The sequence below is a fragment of the Rhamphochromis longiceps genome, linkage group LG7 (assembly GCF_057381845.1).
Source record: "Rhamphochromis longiceps isolate RC_006_pf linkage group LG7, R_longiceps_female_GT1.1, whole genome shotgun sequence".
Classification (NCBI taxonomy): Eukaryota; Metazoa; Chordata; class Actinopteri; order Cichliformes; family Cichlidae; genus Rhamphochromis; species Rhamphochromis longiceps.
Window position 1 is genome coordinate 23,720,243 of NC_140563.1, and position 18,591 is coordinate 23,738,833.

Here is an 18,591-nt window from a genome sequence, read left to right on the forward strand (position 1 = left end):
CTAGTGTGTGGTTATGTTTAAGCTTTAATCAGAGGGAAAAGACATTAAAATTGAAGCTTTTTGATGGAAAAGAAAATATTTACAGAGTAAAAAAACAAAGATGGGTTAAAGAATTAGAGTACTTCTGAACCTTAAAAACACTGTTTTGATATCCAAACTAACAAGATAAATATATTTAAAATATTTATATTATATTTACAGAATACTTTAAATATACAACGGCCATCGTGTATTCTATAAACAAATATAAATAACTTAGGCACACTTTTCTTGCAGACAATCAAGGGAGTGGCTTTCAAAGGCCATCCTTTCGACCCAAACTCGTGCCAAGAAAAACTAATCTCGCGACATTACTTCATCATTGACACTGCAGCTAAGCTTGGTACTTTCTGACCACCTCTTACATCTCTCACCTGAACTGGCTGACTCTTGGAGATTCGTATTCAAGCAGGCCTCTTTGGCTCTCCAAAAAGAAAGGGAGCAAAGACTGGAGGGAAATGGAGATGAGTTTGGGAAGCACACAAGCAAATCGGTGAAGGATTCGACAAGGATGGTGTTTATTCCTAGACCTTCTTTTAAGGGATACAGTTGTACTAGTGCAGTTTCACAGACATGAGATGAGCCTGGCCTCAGACTAACGTTTTCCCCATGGAGATTTTTTTAGGTTCTTTTAGTACAGAATTAGACTTAGTTCAAAACTCTGAAACTGGCAGATAAGGTTCAGAGACAACAAATAAGAGAGCAGTTACAATATATACAAAGAAAATACGGTACAAGAGAAATGTACAGCGACAATACAGCTAACTAAACGCACGCAGAGAGTTGAGGGGGGAGAAGTGGCCCCCCGTTATGGCTGCGGAAGGGCATACTATCACTGTCAGTCTATAAGTCTGACTCAGGCATATCTGGCATGTCAGCCATCAGGTAACCGATACCATAACGGCCATTAGGTGCGGTGTCCACATCAGTGCCGCCGCTGCCGCTCTGCTTGCGGTAGATGCTGTTGCCAGGCATCGGCGAGGGAGCCTCGCTGGGAGACTTTCCATGAATAAGGCTAGCGTCGTCGTCTTCCTCTGGCCGGGCGGTCTCCTTGATGATGCGGCCTTTCTTGTAAGAAACAGTGGAAAGGCCACTCGTGTTCTCACTGATGATGTTGAAGTAGCGTAGGCCAAAGACCACGGGCACGGGCAGGATGGCCATCACCACCAGAGAGATGCAGACCACAATGCCCCACGGAGGGAAGCGCAAGGTTTTCTCTATGGCCTGGAGGGCAAACACAAGAAAAGCAACGAGTTATAGTGAAAGAAGTTAGCAGAAGAAGTAATGTAAGTAATGTAATACTAGATTGGTAGAATATATACTTTTTTAGACAATCAATACTCTATTAACATAATTTTTAATAGAAGGCTATTTTTCTAACTAAAGCAATAATACTTGTGGATGCACTTTGTCTAGTATGACCTGTGCTCCACTTTATAGCGGTTTCAAGCTAATAGCACTGGTGCTTGAAGGTCTATGTGGCAGACATGTATCCTGTTGATTTTCCTCAGATTAAAGGATATCTAAACCTCTGTTTATCAGCCAAAAAGCCTGGCTCGTTTTCTACGTTCTTGCCATTTCTTTGAACTCTTGAATTTGCTTTTTACTCGTTCCAGGTTTACTATTTAGGAAAACTTCCACCCACATTGATCCCTGATTTCAGAAGCCCAGCCGGAGACATTAACTCACCTCTTCCTGGATCCAGGCACTATAGCTGGGCGGCGTCATTATCAGCTGAATGAAGCTGGAGCACAGGAGGACCATTAGCAGGATGGGTGTGATGTACTTCCACATGTAATAGTAGAAACGGTACGGCGTAAAGCCCAGCATGTCCTTCAAGTCTTCAAAGAATCTGAAAACAGAGCAAAGCAGCAGGAGGTGAGATCAGATGAAGAATTCACAATAGTTTCCTGTTTTCGCTTTATACACCGGATGGCTTTATATATGTGGTTCTTATTTTTGCCATTAAAGTTGCATTCAAACAATTATGTTTAAAACAAAAAAGTGTCACAAAAATAGACAATGTGGAAGTTATGTAAGGAACAAGTACAGTCTGTAGCCCTGTAGGTAGGTAGTCTTTGTTACAGCCATTTGCCTTAGGCAGAAAAAAATACATTAAGAAAAAACTATAAATGAATGGCTTAAAGAGCCATTAAAAAGCTTTTTTCTGCATAAGCAGTAAGTGAGTAAATATTAAGGAAACATGGAGATGATGTATATTGTGAACTTACTTATCGATCCCATAGAACCAGGCGATCGCCACGTTTTCCAGTATGACCACTATGAGCAGAGGCAAAGTAGCCGAGTAGTCATCAAACATGGTCACAAAGTAGTTCCCTGAGCGCTGAACAAAGAGGAGACCGATGGAGAAGGCCAACACGCAACATCCCACTGCAGGAGAGATCGCAGGTAGTTCGTCACTGTGCATACTGACATACATTAAAGGTCTCAAATGAAAACTCCATAAATATTACATGTGTGATGGAGCTTAAACTCAATACTGTCATCATTCCCCAGTTTACAAGAAGAGTTTGGAGTGGAGTATATATAAGTGGAACGGGATCCATTCTAAGCTATCTGACTCAAAAAGACCGGCTCAGCAACCTACATCTTTTCACTGAGAGTGTGACAGCCACTTTGCCACCATGTGTTATTAATCGAATTTGTGTTTTTACATTATTACTTATCTCTCTGAAACTATATTTTTGAGGGTGTAGCTTGGTTTTGGGTAAAGTCAAACTCATTTAGCTTTAAATAGCAGCTCTTCTCTCGTAGAAAGAAAACATAAAGCATTATAAAATCAATGTGTTTTTAATGGCAATGGTTTATTTGGGACAGTTGTAACTCAAAGCTATAGTCAGCCACAGTCTGCTTCCTACAAGATGTACGTCTGAGTAAAACAAGTCTGCACGGGTCTTCTGCAATCGTCTTCCATCCACTTTTGCAAGACTGAATTACTGCCTCCATTTATCCTTCATACACAGCATGTCTAAACATTTCCTTTTACAGAGCTGGACTGATTTAAATATGGTCATTAGGATAAAACACAGGTCATGTGATCTTTCTAACCTGTAAGAAACTCCTTTCGGACTTTGAATGTGTCTATCAGCGGGGTGAGGATACCCTCAATGGTGCCAAACATGCTGCCGAGGCCGAGGTTAACCAGCATTAGGAAGAACATGACGGACCAGAACGGTGAGGCTGGGAAGTGGGTCATGGCCTCTGTAAAGGCAATGAAAGCCAAGCCTGTGCCTTGTACTGCCTGTCAGGGAGAAAAGAAGGAAAGGTTAAAACACAGCACCAAAGTCCTAGCTAGCTAGTGTAGCACTAGCTACTTTTAGAGGCCTCGTTGCTTTGAATTTGTTCTTTTTGTTGTCTTTAATGAAGACTAAACAGACTGCCAACCTGACCAGAGTTGCCAGAAATATGTGCTTTTCTTTTACAGTAGGTGATCCAAAAGTTAGCACAATCCTGGTTTCCACGAGGTCCAACAAAAATCTAAGGGGGCTTTTCCATTAGGTTTTGGAATACTGTAGGTATAAGGTCCATGGTGAAAAAAATAATACCAATGTTTTCAGCAAGATAACTTTCCCAAAGTGTTGCCACTTTTATGAATTCTGGAGTTCAAGTATACTTACCAGAAGTACTTCGGTCATTCCCTATTTCAATCCCTTTTTCCAGTCTTTACACATATTCCACATATGTAAAAGACGTCTAACTCTTTGTCTTCTGCAACCCTTACCCTCCTTGCCTTGTCAATTCTCGAGTCTTTGGATGTTGTCTTGGTTTAACTGCTAATAGTCTATACCTGATAAGGTGTGGGTAAAGGCAAGTTTGAGGTTGGCTTGGGAAGAATACCACTTGCTCTGTTTGCAGCCGTTAGCTTAAATTATTTACTTATGTAATTTCAAATAAACCCATCTTTCTGAACACTCACAAAGTGGGTAACACTTGACAAGAAAGAAAATAAACATCTTCAATAAAATGTTATAGACTTTTAAAATAACATACGGCCACATGGAATGACTTGAATACGGAGTCATTTACAACTTTTATCCCCATGTACCTTATTCAGCTCGTCTTCGATGCTGCAGGATTCCAGTCCCAGTGACTCGAACTTATCCTGCTTAACCCCTTTGATGTGATCTATCATCTTATGGTAGTCCTCACCACTGACTTGATTAACCTGAGTAAGGTTCATGGGGTGGGGAATAAGGTTTTGCTCAAGGATGCCACTCCCCAACAATGTTAAAATCTTGTTGGTGTTCCTAAAAAAAAAAGAAAAAAGTTGCTGATTGTTAAATTCTCAAGAGATTTAAACGGTGGTCAAAAAGCTAAACATCAATCATCCTTGAACAATCTTCAGAAATACCACATTCAAAGACTGAAGTATGAAAAAGTATTGTCTGAAACAAGTGGACCAATGGACTCGTTGCTGTTGGTGTTAAGAGTCTTATACTCACATTGCAACACATTTGCTGTTCATGATATTGGCTTTGAAGCCCAACACGGCAAACACCACCAGGGTGGCCAGCACAGAAGTGAAGAAATTGATAAAAGACACCAAGACGGCATCAAAGTGGCAGTTGTTGTCGCGCTTGTTGTAGCTGGAGAAGGCAATGACGCCACCGAACCCGAGACCCAGCGCGAAAAAGACCTGCGTGGCTGCCTCACGCCAGACCTTGGCCTCCAGCATGATCTCCAGCTGAAAACGAACAGATTTGAATTAAGTCTTAGCTCTAAACACCTATTACAATATAAATGGATGTGCAATGACATCCCCAATGTAACGTCACAAAATATACCAAATGATGAAGCTTCAATCAAGCATTTGCAATAACTGGCAATGATAGCTGACATGTTGTCAAAGTAAATGAAAGATTAATGTAGTTCTTAGTCATATATTTGTGATTTCTGTAAAAACCTGATTGTACTGCTTTCTTGTGGAAATAATATATATTGGTGAAAGAAATGTTCAGTCATTTTGGCAATTTTTCTGGGAGGAGAACAGACTGATGAGTGTCATAAAACACCACATCACTGTCATCTACCATAAGTTATGTTTTAAAGTTTTCAACTCTGCTGATAGGCTGGAGACCATCTCAGCTGAGACCAGGTAATCCTTGGAGAGGTTGTCGGTCTATTGAAGGGCTAACCATTCACATCAACAGCTGCAGCCAATTTGGAATAACCAATTAACCAAACATGCACCTCTTTGCACCTGGAGAGAACCTATGTAACCATAACGACACAATCTCTGCACAGAAAGCCAGCCGATTCAAACGCAACAGCTTCTCGCTGACAGCCAACAGTGTTTGTTTTATTAATTGCATAATATTCCTTTTACATATTTATTCATGAGCACACGTATCAGGTACATGAAAGATGGTGGCAGAACGCAAGTGTCAGCGACGAGGCGAGAAGACATGCAACACAGACATGCACTGCTGCCAGTGTCTGCACTTGGATGGTTACGTAAAAACTCAGTAACTCCTGTTTCCATGGTGACATTCATCTGCAGCCTGACATGCCATTGGCCAGTTGCTGCTGAGGAGCCAGCCTATCACAGTGCGGAGTTCTTTTTGAGTTCAGACACAGTTTAATTCAACAGCGATTTCAACAGTGAATAAACAGAAGCAGAAATAAGGGCATTCTGACCTGAGCACTATTCAACTCATGTCTAAGTATAAAGCCAGTACTATCATCTAAATGGATTAAAGTATGAAAGTACTCATGATGCGAACAATCCTGTTCAGTATTATATGGTTCTATCATACGATCCATTAAAGGAGACCTATTATATTTTTCCTTATTTTCTGTCATATTCATGTGAAAAAAATGTACTACATACTGCTCCAAACACTGCGTTTCAAACTTCTTTTCTACTTCTTTTTCTGTTTGCTGTCAGAAGTCAAACGACTACTGAAGTCAAGGAACACAAATAAGGAGCATTTAATATTTAAACACCATTGTGTTAGTGAAGAAGCTAATGTTGTCAATAAGAACATTTGTGATGTGTGAAAAGGTGATTTTGTAGTATAAAGTAAAATACTTTCATTCTGAAGTGTAGTATTAAAGGGAAAATTAGCTCGAAATGATGTATTTTTAAATATATGATACTTTAATTATACAGCATCATCAAGTCCAAACATCATAATAACAAAAAGGTAATCCTACACTTGAGAGGATCTTTACCTTGGGTGTGAACATGTGACGGATCCCATCCATGGAGCCCTTCAGGAGGAGCGACCGAACCAGGAAGCAAACCAGCACAACGTACGGGAAGAGGGAGCTGAAGTACATCACCTGCAAGCAAACGCAAGTGTTTTCCACATCACACAGGGCACGTATCTTTGGAAAAACTGTCAAACAAATTAAAATGAGTAAACAAATGCAGCGTGATCTCACTGCCTGACTTTCTATGCGGTGCTGATCGTGGTCGTTTGACAGGAACATCAAACTGTTCAGAAAAGAGAGTGAAGATCTGCTGAGAGCTGATAATAAGTAAAAACATGTTTTTCTTCTATTGCTGTACTTTCTTTAAAATCGAATTTATTCAAGCATTCAAAGCAGGGACCAAACATCTCGTGAAGAATTTCAGTTTGCAGCTGAGGGATGTAGTCTGAACATTTATTATTTTATGTGATCGTGGCATCACATCACACTAATTTGTGGGTGGGCTTAAGTGCCCCTTCCCCCTCAAACCTACATATCATTAACCGGATAGACAAGTTGGCGCTTAAAGACTATAAACGGGATGAAACCCTGAGCCAGATAGTTTACAGATCCTGTAGGGTGTGGGTGCAGACACCGGGAGATAGTTTGGGATTGAGTCATGAGCACAGTCAGTGATTCAGAGACATTACTATCTAGGTCCTTCCCCTTTATAGCCAGCCTGCCTTCCAGCTAACTTTCTTCTGATTGGCTGTCTTCTGCCTGACATCATAAACAGCCAACGACAGAAGAAACTTCCCAGAAATGGGCACCAGAGAAGTCTGGAAGGTTTCACGGGAATTACAGATAAACCGTTCTCCTTATTTAAAATATTGGCCATTTTTACCATGATGTTTCATGACTGTAGCGGTGTATATATACCGTAAGATAAAAATATGGAACAGCATGGTAGGTCCTCTTTAATCAAGGTCTCTGGCATTTAATGAATTTCTCCTCAAGCTTTAATTTTAAAATAGTAAAAAAACAAAAAACAAACAAGAAGCAAGTTTTGTGTTTTAAATAGATTTTATAGCCAATCATTTAGTACGAGGTATAGCCTCCTCTGCAGATGCAAGCTGTTGCCCATCTGCACACGGACCGCATCTGTTGTTGAAGAATTGCTGACCATTCCTGGATCAGCCTGCCGCTACGCAACGGTCATTGGTTGTGGATTTCACTAATAAACACATCGACCCAGCACGTCCCACGCATGCTCAGTTGGAGACATATTGGGACAAAAACACTGGTCAAGGAAGTCTGGATATGCTCTTGATTCAGAAAGGCCTGTGGTGCTCTGGCAGTGTGGAGGCTGAAACTGCCAGAGGGACAGACACTGCCACGAGAAGTGCAAAAGTACAGGTTGGAGGACCTCATCTCGGTGTCTCTGTCGACTCACATTTTTACCATGAACGATCAGATCAGAGATGGTGCTCTCATGGACACGCAGGACTGTAGCAACAGTGCGTGCCACGATTGCTCGGTCAACTTCAGTCAATTGCACCATGGTGACACTGATGATAATGTCATGCATATATTGGAGGTGGGGGTGGGAGTGGGTGGGGTAGGGGGTGGAATGTGTTCTGCCACTGAAAAAAACCAGTGAAAAGAAATGGAAAACTACCCACAGAAGATGTTTGGGTTTTCTAAGAGATTAAGATAATGTACTGAGAGATGGATTTAAAACTAAGATTGAAAATGTATTTCACAAAATATGAACTTCTTGTTTATTTAACTCTCTATTTATTTTTTGAGTAGTATATTTATTATATATACAGGACGTCCCTGTAGAATATGTAAAGACCACAAATGTTTACCTTCCTTCATTTTTAAAGCACGGACACAAAGTTTTTTTTTTGTGATATGATACGTTTCAAATTTCAGGAGAACCCAAATAGAATTTAAAGCAACATATATAATCAAATATATTTATACATTTATTGAGTTAAATGTTTCTCAAGTGAAGAACCCTTACATAAAGTCAATGTGATAAGCTGAGTTCATTTCTTCAGTTGGTTTCTCCTCTTTTTCAGCTGTAACTCTTTTTAGCACTTTGCTGAACTGAAATGCAGCCTTGGTCGTCACAAAGCCAAGCAGGCTGCTCCTTTGTAACCTCAGTCTTATGGTCTTTGAAAAGGGGTGTTTTTCTCTGAAGGCTCATGTATTGTTACAGATAGAAGGTTCTTCTTGCAACGGTTAAGTTCTGGGAACTTCACTGTTCTCTACATGAACTGATAAATTTCTCTGACGTCATTACAAGAAAGCCTGACTGTAAAGTAATAAAGTAATTTTTTTAAACAAGATTTATCAGTAATCTTAACATTTAACATTTAAAACGTGACACATAAGTTGCCATAAAAGTATAAGAAAACAAAAGCTTTCAAAGTTCTGTTATTTTATCAGTTCAAGTCTATCTTTTATCATCTCTTTTTTTCACCACGCTCTTGACAATCAAGTCAAGCCAAAAGAGTGTGTATAACCATGGTAACCAAAGGTTTAGATCCCTTTCATGCCCACCCACACACACACACACACACACACACACACACACACACACACACACACACACACACACACACACACACACACGGGGCAGAGAGGCAGATTGTGGCAGGGATATTCCTCGGACAAGTCTTTTGTGTGAACATTAGCAGAGAGGGCATTAATATTCTTTTGTATCATGTGCCGCTGATTAAACTTCTAAGACACTTAGCTGGCTCCTCGGAGGGAAAGTTTGTGCACAGTCTCTGTGCTGGACAACTAAAAAGGGCCTTTCAGACCCAGCTGGTGGTTGTAGGACAGCCATCTGGCTCAAACTGTACAACTAACTGACAGCTTGGGTGGCCCTGATTACCTCCAAAAATGAGTATTTATGTGTTTCTTTCTGTAATTTATTTTATTTCATTGATAACAGTATAAGGGTCTGACTGTTTTGTGCTAATGCATAAATCCCCTCCGATGACGCAGCACTAGTGAAACACTGATTGTATTTATAGGTGAGAATTCTTGCCAGGCAGCAGGGTGTGGCAGACAGCAGAAAAGAGACCAGCGTTGCAAATCACCGCCGACAGCGGTCCAAGATTAAAGGACTTCTGCTGGACACGGCATCCATCTTGTTTTGTGCGTCTCTGCTGGGGGGAATGCAAAGCCAAGCATGCAGTAGACTGCTGCTACTCGCTGGGATAAGACTTGGGGGGACCTGAGAACAATGGCTCTCATTTGCTAACAGTGCGTAAGCACAAATGTGAGCGCAAACTGCAAGCACGAACGTTTCACACACAAACCAGCAATTTACCAATATTTTCATACCTGAGTTTGTTTGTAGTCCTTATCTTTATCTGATTTCATTATATTTTAAATGAACTCATCTTTAATTAAAAATTGCTTGCTAGATCCCATCACTTATAGTCTAATAAGATACAGTAAGACTGTAATCAGAATACTCTAAATGAGCCGCTGGGTTTGCCAAAGTCTTTTTGCTGCCTGCAGATGTTGGTGAATGAAGGTGAGATTGCAGCACTTAATAAAAGTGCTGTAAAACCAAAAACAATGACCTAAAAGAGGCTCAAAAGCCCAATAAGACTGCAGAGCGTGATAAGAAAGTCTGAGGTTGAGTCAACTTAATAGGCCTTCACTAAAAGGCCTTACTCCACTACATAAAAAAAATATCGTTCACATCTACCGTATTAATTTTGACCCTACACCCAGTTTATAACTCGCACAACATCAAAGCTCGTTTTGGGACTATTTGTACAGCACAGTTAGCAGAGGCTTGACTCTGACCCCAAGAGTACACCAGCTAATACTTGTCATATGATAGTGAAAGTGTGGAATGATAACGATCACCTGTTAAAAGAAAGCGAGGAACAAGCAAATGACAACCTTTATCCAGGGGCTAATCCTTCCGGATGCTGGTCACGCTGCTGTCAGCTTTGTTACACTAAGCTAAAGTCAGCTAAGCCAGAAATCCTACAAAAGATCACATGGGCTCTGAAAATCATATTTCAGGCTGTATCATTAGAAAAATTTGTCAAGGCACATTACTGCGGTCAGTGCCTGTTGAAGAGAGCTAATTGTGTGTGAAAAGACTTTCCAAAACATTCTGCAAGCACAATCCTTTTGTTTCGCTTACTATTCTCCATTTTCCACAGTGCAAGAGTCCTAGCAGGTGCTGATTTCTTCCTGTTTTGTTCCATCTGTCTCTTCTTCTCTCTTATTTTCTACTGGTATCTTTTCTCCCTATCTTAAATTAACTGTTTTAAATTATGCGTACCTTCCCAGAAGACTGGATTCCCTTGATCATGGCAAGGCAAACCATGGACCAGGCAACCAGCAGACACACGGTCATCTTCCAATTCAGCCCTCCGCTCTCAGAGATGCTGTCAGAGATGTCCAGGGCCTCGCGGTACCAGTAGTAGGTGGTTGCTGAGCTTTTCTCACACTCTGGCACCACATCTATGGACAAAAAACATAGCGCTCATCATGGACGTATTTACTGAAGATCATTTCCAAGCGGCACAAAGACCTTAAGAAGCCTGCCGAATACTGCCGTTACTAAATTGCGTCTTACATGTACTGGTCTTGTTCTTCACGAGGGGGCACTCGTGCCATGGCAGAGGTTGCTGGAAGGACTGGGAGAAGTAGAAGAGACTCCAGCTGATGATGACATTGTAGTAGAGAGCCACAAAGAAGCACACCTACAGGCGAGAGAACAAAGTCAACTTCAGACACACAACTGAAATCATAAACAGTGTGAAACACAACATTTAGCCACAAAATAGAGGCTAAATTAGTAAAGACTCCCCACCCCACAATTTTCCTTTTCTTCAAATTATTGTCACTCCATATTTTTCCCTACCTGCAGTGACTTAACAGCTCAGTGTGAGAATCAATATAACCAACAGTATGCTAATATACCACCATACTGTTTATACACAATGTTTTAACCATGTTCAGACAGGACCCCTGTGTCTCACTCACCACACAGCTGGCAAAGCCAATCCCCCCCAGCCGAGGGCTGATGTAGTTCCACACACCGATGCTGCCCCTACGGATTCGCTGTCCCACCGCAAGCTCCAGGAAGAACAGCGGAATCCCAATCAATATGAGCAGGATGAGATAGGGCACCAGATATGCTCCTGCCAATCAAAACAATATGAAGAGCAGGTTAAATGAAGGATGCAAAAAGAAGAGTAAACTGTCAAATCACATAACAGTGAGGCACTAACATTTGAGTTCCTGAAAGCAGTTAACAAACATGTGGTGACAACACTTAAACATCAGCTTTTTAAAATCTTACCCTTTGCCCCATTCTGGCTAGAAAATCACACCAACAGACAGCTGTTTTCTAAACTTTAACTATACAACAACATAACATCTCCCTGATGGTGACACATTCACCTAAACAGCAAATTAAACACACAATCAGATCCAAACGACTACACACACGTGCTGCCTTGATGGGCTTCTACCTAACAGGGCCCTATGGAGCGTACAATAGTGCAATCAAATCATTATGGAAACCAGAAAAGATACTGAAGTCTAAAATTACCTAAATTACAGTGGCAAATATAGCATTTCTCTCTAGAATTAAGGTTTCTGGGTGAATAACCAACATTAACTGGTGTAATAGTGTGGTACGGTAAAATACAGGATGCCGCATCTCCTGTGAGCACCGAGACTGCCAAGCGCACAACAACTTCAGGACAAAAAGAGAACCCAAAGCTAGATTTTGGAAATAATGAGCCGTTTTATTTTCCTGAGAGGAAACGGAAAGGAACTGTGCTCCTGTGGGGTTGTTTCGCTTTTTCGCACGTGAAATGAAACTTCCTGTCTGCCCTCAACCACTGATATATATTAAAATCAATTGCATCATTTCCAGGGTGCAACTAAAGCAACGAAGAAGAAGAGAAAAGCCCCCTCTGTGACACGGTACCAATCATAAGTCTGAGCCACATCAAACGTAAACACTGGTGAGTCGGCGTAGTGTGAGGCTTGCTGTGAGTCATTGACAACAGCGCCGCACCGCAATGGGTTTATTATTTTAAAAACTGGTTTCATCTCTTTTGCAACAGAGCTCATTGTTTTATCTGGCAGGACATTCATTCACATCCTTTCCTGAGTCCTCCCTTAATGGGAGTGGTCACACACGAGAAATTAATATGTGTGTGTTTCTATGCTTTTTACACATGTGTGTGTGTACAACATACTTAGTAATTTCTATTAATATAATATCTAATTCTGCTACAGAATACGCAGTTTATTTTGGGCTTTGACAACATCAAAACCCTCCCTCTGGTCTCCATTGTCTTTTAAGAACTTCAACAGTCTCCCTGGGATATTCAGACACTTTGATGGCACTTTGAGAAAGCAAACAGCCCAACAAGAGTGCAGCTTTTGTTTTTTCCTTCTTTAAAAACGTTTCACAGTCCTCCTCAGTCCCAGCAGTAAGTGAAATGAAATATCTGGTTTAGCCAGTTATCAGACACGCAGCAATTCACTTCCTGTTCGGTACCAAGAGATATGGATTACTTGCATTATTACACACTACTAGAAATACCTAACAATCTATCCACCACTAAATCTGTTTGACTTGATTTATGATTTACTAGAGCTAAAAGGCAAAACACAAGCTGACTACATGCATTTTCCCTGCTTGTTTATATAAGCCTAACACTGGGCTTGAAAGTGTTCCTGGAACATTGTGTACATGATCTCCAAAGGGAAGGTGAGAAATGAAAACAGACTGCAAAAGTCATAAAGACACACAGAATTGCTATACAAAGGGTTTTTAGAACTTACCTGTTTACATTTAATAGAGGCTTATATTTATGCTTTTATGAGTTAGCTGTCTGTTTTTAGTGACAGGTAGGTACCATCTCATTTGCTAATGGTCAGTTAGCGTCACCTAAGCTAATTCAACTCTGGATTTCTGCTCAGCTAATTCTACCAACAGCCTGTAGACACAGAAATCAAATGGCACCTTACCTTTCTAAACAAAATGATAGAATTTCATCTGTAATTTGTTTATTAGCACTAATTAGCAGATACATAAAAATATAGTCTCTGAATGTACCTTGCTAACCAAACTTGCTAGCGTTAGCTGCTAAGTTAGCACTCCACCTACTAATCAAATTATGATTAGTTCTGGCTCAAAAAACAAGATGGTGATAGCTGTTCTATTTTATAATATACATTTGGTTGGTGCAGAACATAAAAGAAAAAATGTTGTCCTCTAAATTTGATGTTCAGAGCTAAAAGAGAAAGATGAGCAAAAGACCCTTTCCTTTACTAAAGCTTCTGCTCCCAAGTGGGTTCAAAACTCACTCACTGGTCCTCACAGACATAACAATATAACACACACACACACGCACGCACACACACCGGTTTCAGCCCCCATTTTAATCTAATTACAGTGGAACACAGCAGGGTGACCAGAGCCGTTTAAAACAGACCTGAAAGCATGACAGTCTGTGAGAGGTGGTAATTTTTCTGAACGTCCCTGAGCACACATGCACACTATCTCATGCCAATTATATACACACTTCTAAGAACATGATTCAAGGTGGTATTCTATACCAATAAAGAGCCGGGCCTCTTTTTCTGAAGACGTGTCACTACAGTGGAGTATTTCAGACTCCACTGTAGTGACACGTCTTCATCAACCACACATTTCTCAAAGATTCTGCATCTACTGACCTCCCCCTAAACCACCTACCTGTGACTCAGAAGTGGGAGCGACTTGAGGAATTAATATTCAAATTTTCCTTTTAATAAACTGCAGAAAACTTACATTTCCCCCTCTTTTTTAAACCTGGAGTTGTGTATAGTGTTGGGCACAAACCCCAGTCTCCCAGGTTAAAGTCCTGGGTTTGACCTGCGCAAAACGCTTTCTTTCTACTCAGAGAGTGGACGTCATTACTCTTTAACTCTACATGCACTCACAAGTTATCATAGTCCCTAACAAGCAAGCAATTATGAGGTGTTTTTCACATAATAGCACATTAATAACTAATGTAATTTGCCTAACACATGATTTTTTATTAACTTATATATTAATAGCCATTTATGATCATGATGAGGATTACTTTTCCTAGTTTGGGGAAATGTTGTTTGCCCCGAGTCTACACAGATCATTCAGATCTTCAGTGTAGTAATAAACCTGGACGGAGTTTCTATCCTGTCTGGCCAACCTGTTTATTTAATCAGCTTTCCAGAGACACTCAGTAGCTTTACATAATCTCCATGCAACACCTTATCAGGACACACACACATACACACGTTAGACTAGAGACACAACAATTGTCTGCGAGGAGTCAATCAAGTAGAGCAGACCGCATTGTAGGAAACGTGGTTATCATAAACTATAATCCGAAGCATCACGCTCTTCTTAGAATTATTTCCTGTATGTTGAAAGCAGTGTCAGAGGTTCTGTGTTTGGTTATTTGCTCTTGTATGTTCTATGAAATCACAGACGTAACAAGGCAGTCGCATTAACATTCTGTCTGCGGTGAAGCTCACAGCCGAGTCTAGTTTTGATGGACACATCACGGGACTCTGCACCCACATGGTAAACACAGAGTACAACACGTTCACTGTAAAATGGTAATTTCATGAAGTCATGACGCCATTTAAAGCCCATTCGGAGTGTCTGCAAAGAAACAAAAGTGGAAGGTGATACTTCTGGTTTCTCAGCAAGGATGAACAAAAAAACAACCAAATCAAACACATCTTCTTTAACTATTTTTTATCCTCTGTAAAAACATGCACATGTAGATGCTAGACTTGGCTTCTACCCAAGAATATCACATCCCGGATCTACGAACACTTTTAATTACCACGGAAAACACGGAACTCCTTATGTCCCCTTGTGTCTTGGCCTTTGTTCCTTTTGTTATCATGCTTAACATGGTGCTACCCATCAGTTATACGCTCTTACTATGTGTGTGTGATGCTAGCTGAGACTCACCCCCCCCATTCTTCTGACACAGGTAGGGGAATCTCCAGACGTTGCCCAGGCCTACAGAGAAGCCAACCTGGGCCAGGATGTACTGGAGCTTGCTGTTCCAGGCCGGTCGTTCCTCTTCCTCGGCATCTGACCCTCCTTCCTCCACATCGCACTCTTTCCCTTCGCCTTCATGGTTGTTGACGATCAGCGAGCTCTTCTTGAAGGAATCATCACAGGCGTCCTCGTTGGAAAGCAGATCTCTGACAGACTCCGTGACATCGTCGTCAAGCTCTCTCTTGACGGCCTTGCTGTTTTTGGGCATTTGATAAAGCAAACAAGGGCGAAAGGGTGGAACGTCTTCTTGGCTGGAGGGCTGGTGGGACAGAGCCGGCGTGTGAAAAGAACTCTGCGCAACGGCACAAGTTTGAAAGTATTCTGGGTTCAACGGCCAGCGGGCTTTGACAAAGTTTGTAGAGGTTTATTTCCTCATTATCACCATATATCTGCGGGGGAGAGATAGGAACACAGCAAAGGGTAAACAGCCAATGAAAGTGAAAACCTGTCTTTATTTTTTACATAGTTTCAGGTACTTATTTCCTTCCTAAAATGCGAAAATAACTTTGACAAGAGATGACCAGAAATGAACTTACTAAACTAACTAAACCCAAAGGTAAACCTTTATTTGGTTTACCTTTGGGTGATTTGATTTCAGTTTGACTCCATTTATATATTTCACATGAAATAAACTACTTTTTTAACCTTACTCCTTATCCCTCAGCATCTTACTCGAATTTACACTGTAGAGAGAATTACTTCTCCATCTGAGGGATGCTGATTTATTCCTCACATGGATATCACATGACTGGAAAGGGCACCGAAATCAGTGAATGGGATTTTATTCTCAGTGCTTGTTCTGGACCAAAAAAATGGGCCTGGAGCATTTAGCTGGTTGAGCACGCTGCCTAGGACAGTGACACACTGGGATACAGAGGCTATCCCGTTTCAAGCCCCCTGAATAATTGAACAGGCAAAGCGATTTGCATACAAACCCAAACATTCCCTCCTTTTACCTGATGGGGAAAGCCCTCAAATATAAAAGCATATGAGCTTCCCAAATTACACTTTTCTCTCCTATAAAAGAGCTTCATCACGGTGCATTAACATTTAATGACGCTTAGTACCGGCAGCACTGGAAGAGAATCAAGGGTGTGCCGACCACCTAAAGGCTGATTAAGGTGCGCAGCATCCTTGACTCCTAAATGTGAGCATCCTTTCAGGGAGGCTTCACATCAAGCTCAAATCCATCCTCGAACATTTTCATTTAAACTGTCAGAGGCGCAAAAAATATCCCCAGCACGACGAGGGGCGTTGCGACCACGAAGCACTGCGTGTCTCCCGCCTTTCACCACACAGAGGATTAAGAGATTAATAGATTTCTTTCAGTGCTTCCAGATTAGCCTGGTTTGAATGAGGCAAAGGCCATCGTTTCATAATGCAGTGAGCACAACGCGGCGTCCAAAAACGAGCAACGATGCTGCGCAAGCCTCGCCTCTGTTCATATTAATCGTTTAATAGCAGAGCACTTATTACAAATATTAAACATATGAGTGCGTCTAGAAGGAGAATGACTCATTCTGTGGTATCTTTTTTTGTATGCACATGGCTCGGCCTGTTGGGTTAACATGACACACCAAAGCGGATGAAGCAATAGATTAAAAAATAGAAGAAAATGTATTATCAACCCAACCGGTGTCACTAGTGCCATGTGGCGTTGTCCTCGTTAATTCATTTCCTCCCTCCCGCTCACAGCCGTCATGTCATCGCTGAGGAGTGTTTCATCATTCATCGGTCATCCACATCAGGGTACCTCAATCCACCCTATACTCTCAATGTATCACGCCTTGCCTTTACCATCAGCCTGTTTATCCCTGCTGGAGATGCCGAGGATGGTACTCACCTTCGCGGAATAGCAATCTTCTGAAATGACTCGTCTCAAGGAATGAAATTGTGAGAGCACATGCACGGGGAAGACATTATCACCAGTTTGTATCTCAGCCGGTGTGTAGAGCGGCGCTTCGGTCTCCTGCGCTTCACTTGTCTGGCTCACACAGTAGAGCGCCGCTCAGAAAGGAAAGGAGGGGGGCGGAATGGGTGGGGGGGTTTCTCCGCCTCCAACTCACTCGTGACCGTCAGTAGGCAACTCTTTATTTACTTAATATTTAACTTTATATAGCTTATATCACATATCTATGTCACACTACACGCCACGCATGCTTACACCGTTCCTATTTAGTTGAAATAAGCATATTTGTACCCTCTTCCTCCCCCCGTTTGCCACTTGGTACACTCCACTACTACTAATCCGGCAGAAAGGGGCTGGCTTAAGGACAAAAAAGCAATGTGCCTCTGTTTATAAACGCGGATTTTCTCTGACTGGATATGTATTTGGATCGTACATGTATTTTTTTATTTTTTGCAATTTATTTAAAAAAAATACAGACTGAATTTAGGGGGCATGGCGTGCAGATAGCAAGGTTTCTGGTTCAAGGTCGTCGTTTTGAGCGACATCCACCATTCGACCTCCCAGAGCGGTGCGATGAAATTTACATACATCCTCGACGAGAGAGAAATCAGACAGAAATATTGTTTTGTCATGCTTTTTATTTAAGATATATTTAGATAATACCATTATGTCAGCAAACTAAATGAATGAAAACAATGAATATTATATTACAGGGAGTAACACCTGCCGTCATGGGTCCAGTTAGGTCTACAGTAAATGTATGCCAAGGTGTAATATGGATCAGAGATTCATTATATATTTAAATTGAAATCTTGAGATCAAACTAAACTGTATGTCGTCCATGAAGTGAATTGAGCTTCATACCTAAAAGCATGACGACTAAAAACAGGTATAAAGGCAGTCATCTGGATACTCACATTTATTTTCCTATTACACGGAGGTGGCATAAAATGTCATTTTCTGAAATGTGGTCTCAAAGATTTTCACTTTGACTGTTTGCAGAATATTTCAGACCAAGTATTAACTTGTCAGAATGTAGGAGAAGTTTGAGCGACTAAGAGGAAATATGTGGTTTAAGGTTGCATAACCTGAAATTCGGGCGTTATCTCGGAGATGATAGGTTTACCGTTGCCTTCGTTTTTTTCCCTTTCTTTTTTCTCTATAAAGTTGTTCTATTCTCTGAGAAGAAAATCATGCACTTGGAAACACCACCCACGTTTATGTCCTGTGTTGCCCTGGTGGCTAGTGTGAAATCCACCCACAGTATTTCAGGTGCATCATCACAGAACTCAGTAGTTGTCACCCCAGTTGATCTGCTGATGTAGGCTACTGCAAATCAGAGGATTATAGAAAGGTGATTAAAGGACTGGGA

At 41.2% G+C, this 18,591-nt stretch overlaps 1 protein-coding gene across 1 annotated transcript; it reads right to left on the reverse strand.

Moving 5' to 3' along the window:
* Positions 1-19: 19 nt before the first annotated feature.
* slc6a15 (solute carrier family 6 member 15) lies at positions 20-17,293 on the reverse strand. The gene is made up of 12 exons (XM_085412951.1): positions 17,154-17,293; positions 15,218-15,699; positions 11,230-11,387; positions 10,820-10,946; positions 10,523-10,704; positions 6,235-6,345; positions 4,503-4,744; positions 4,106-4,307; positions 3,109-3,301; positions 2,271-2,430; positions 1,729-1,891; positions 20-1,263 (listed from the first exon to the last, which is right to left on the reverse strand). The coding sequence occupies exons 2-12, from the start codon at positions 15,516-15,518 to the stop codon at positions 883-885; spliced, it is 2,220 nt and encodes a 739-aa protein (XP_085269077.1). The 5' UTR covers positions 15,519-15,699; positions 17,154-17,293; the 3' UTR covers positions 20-882.
* Positions 17,294-18,591: the final 1,298 nt, after the last annotated feature.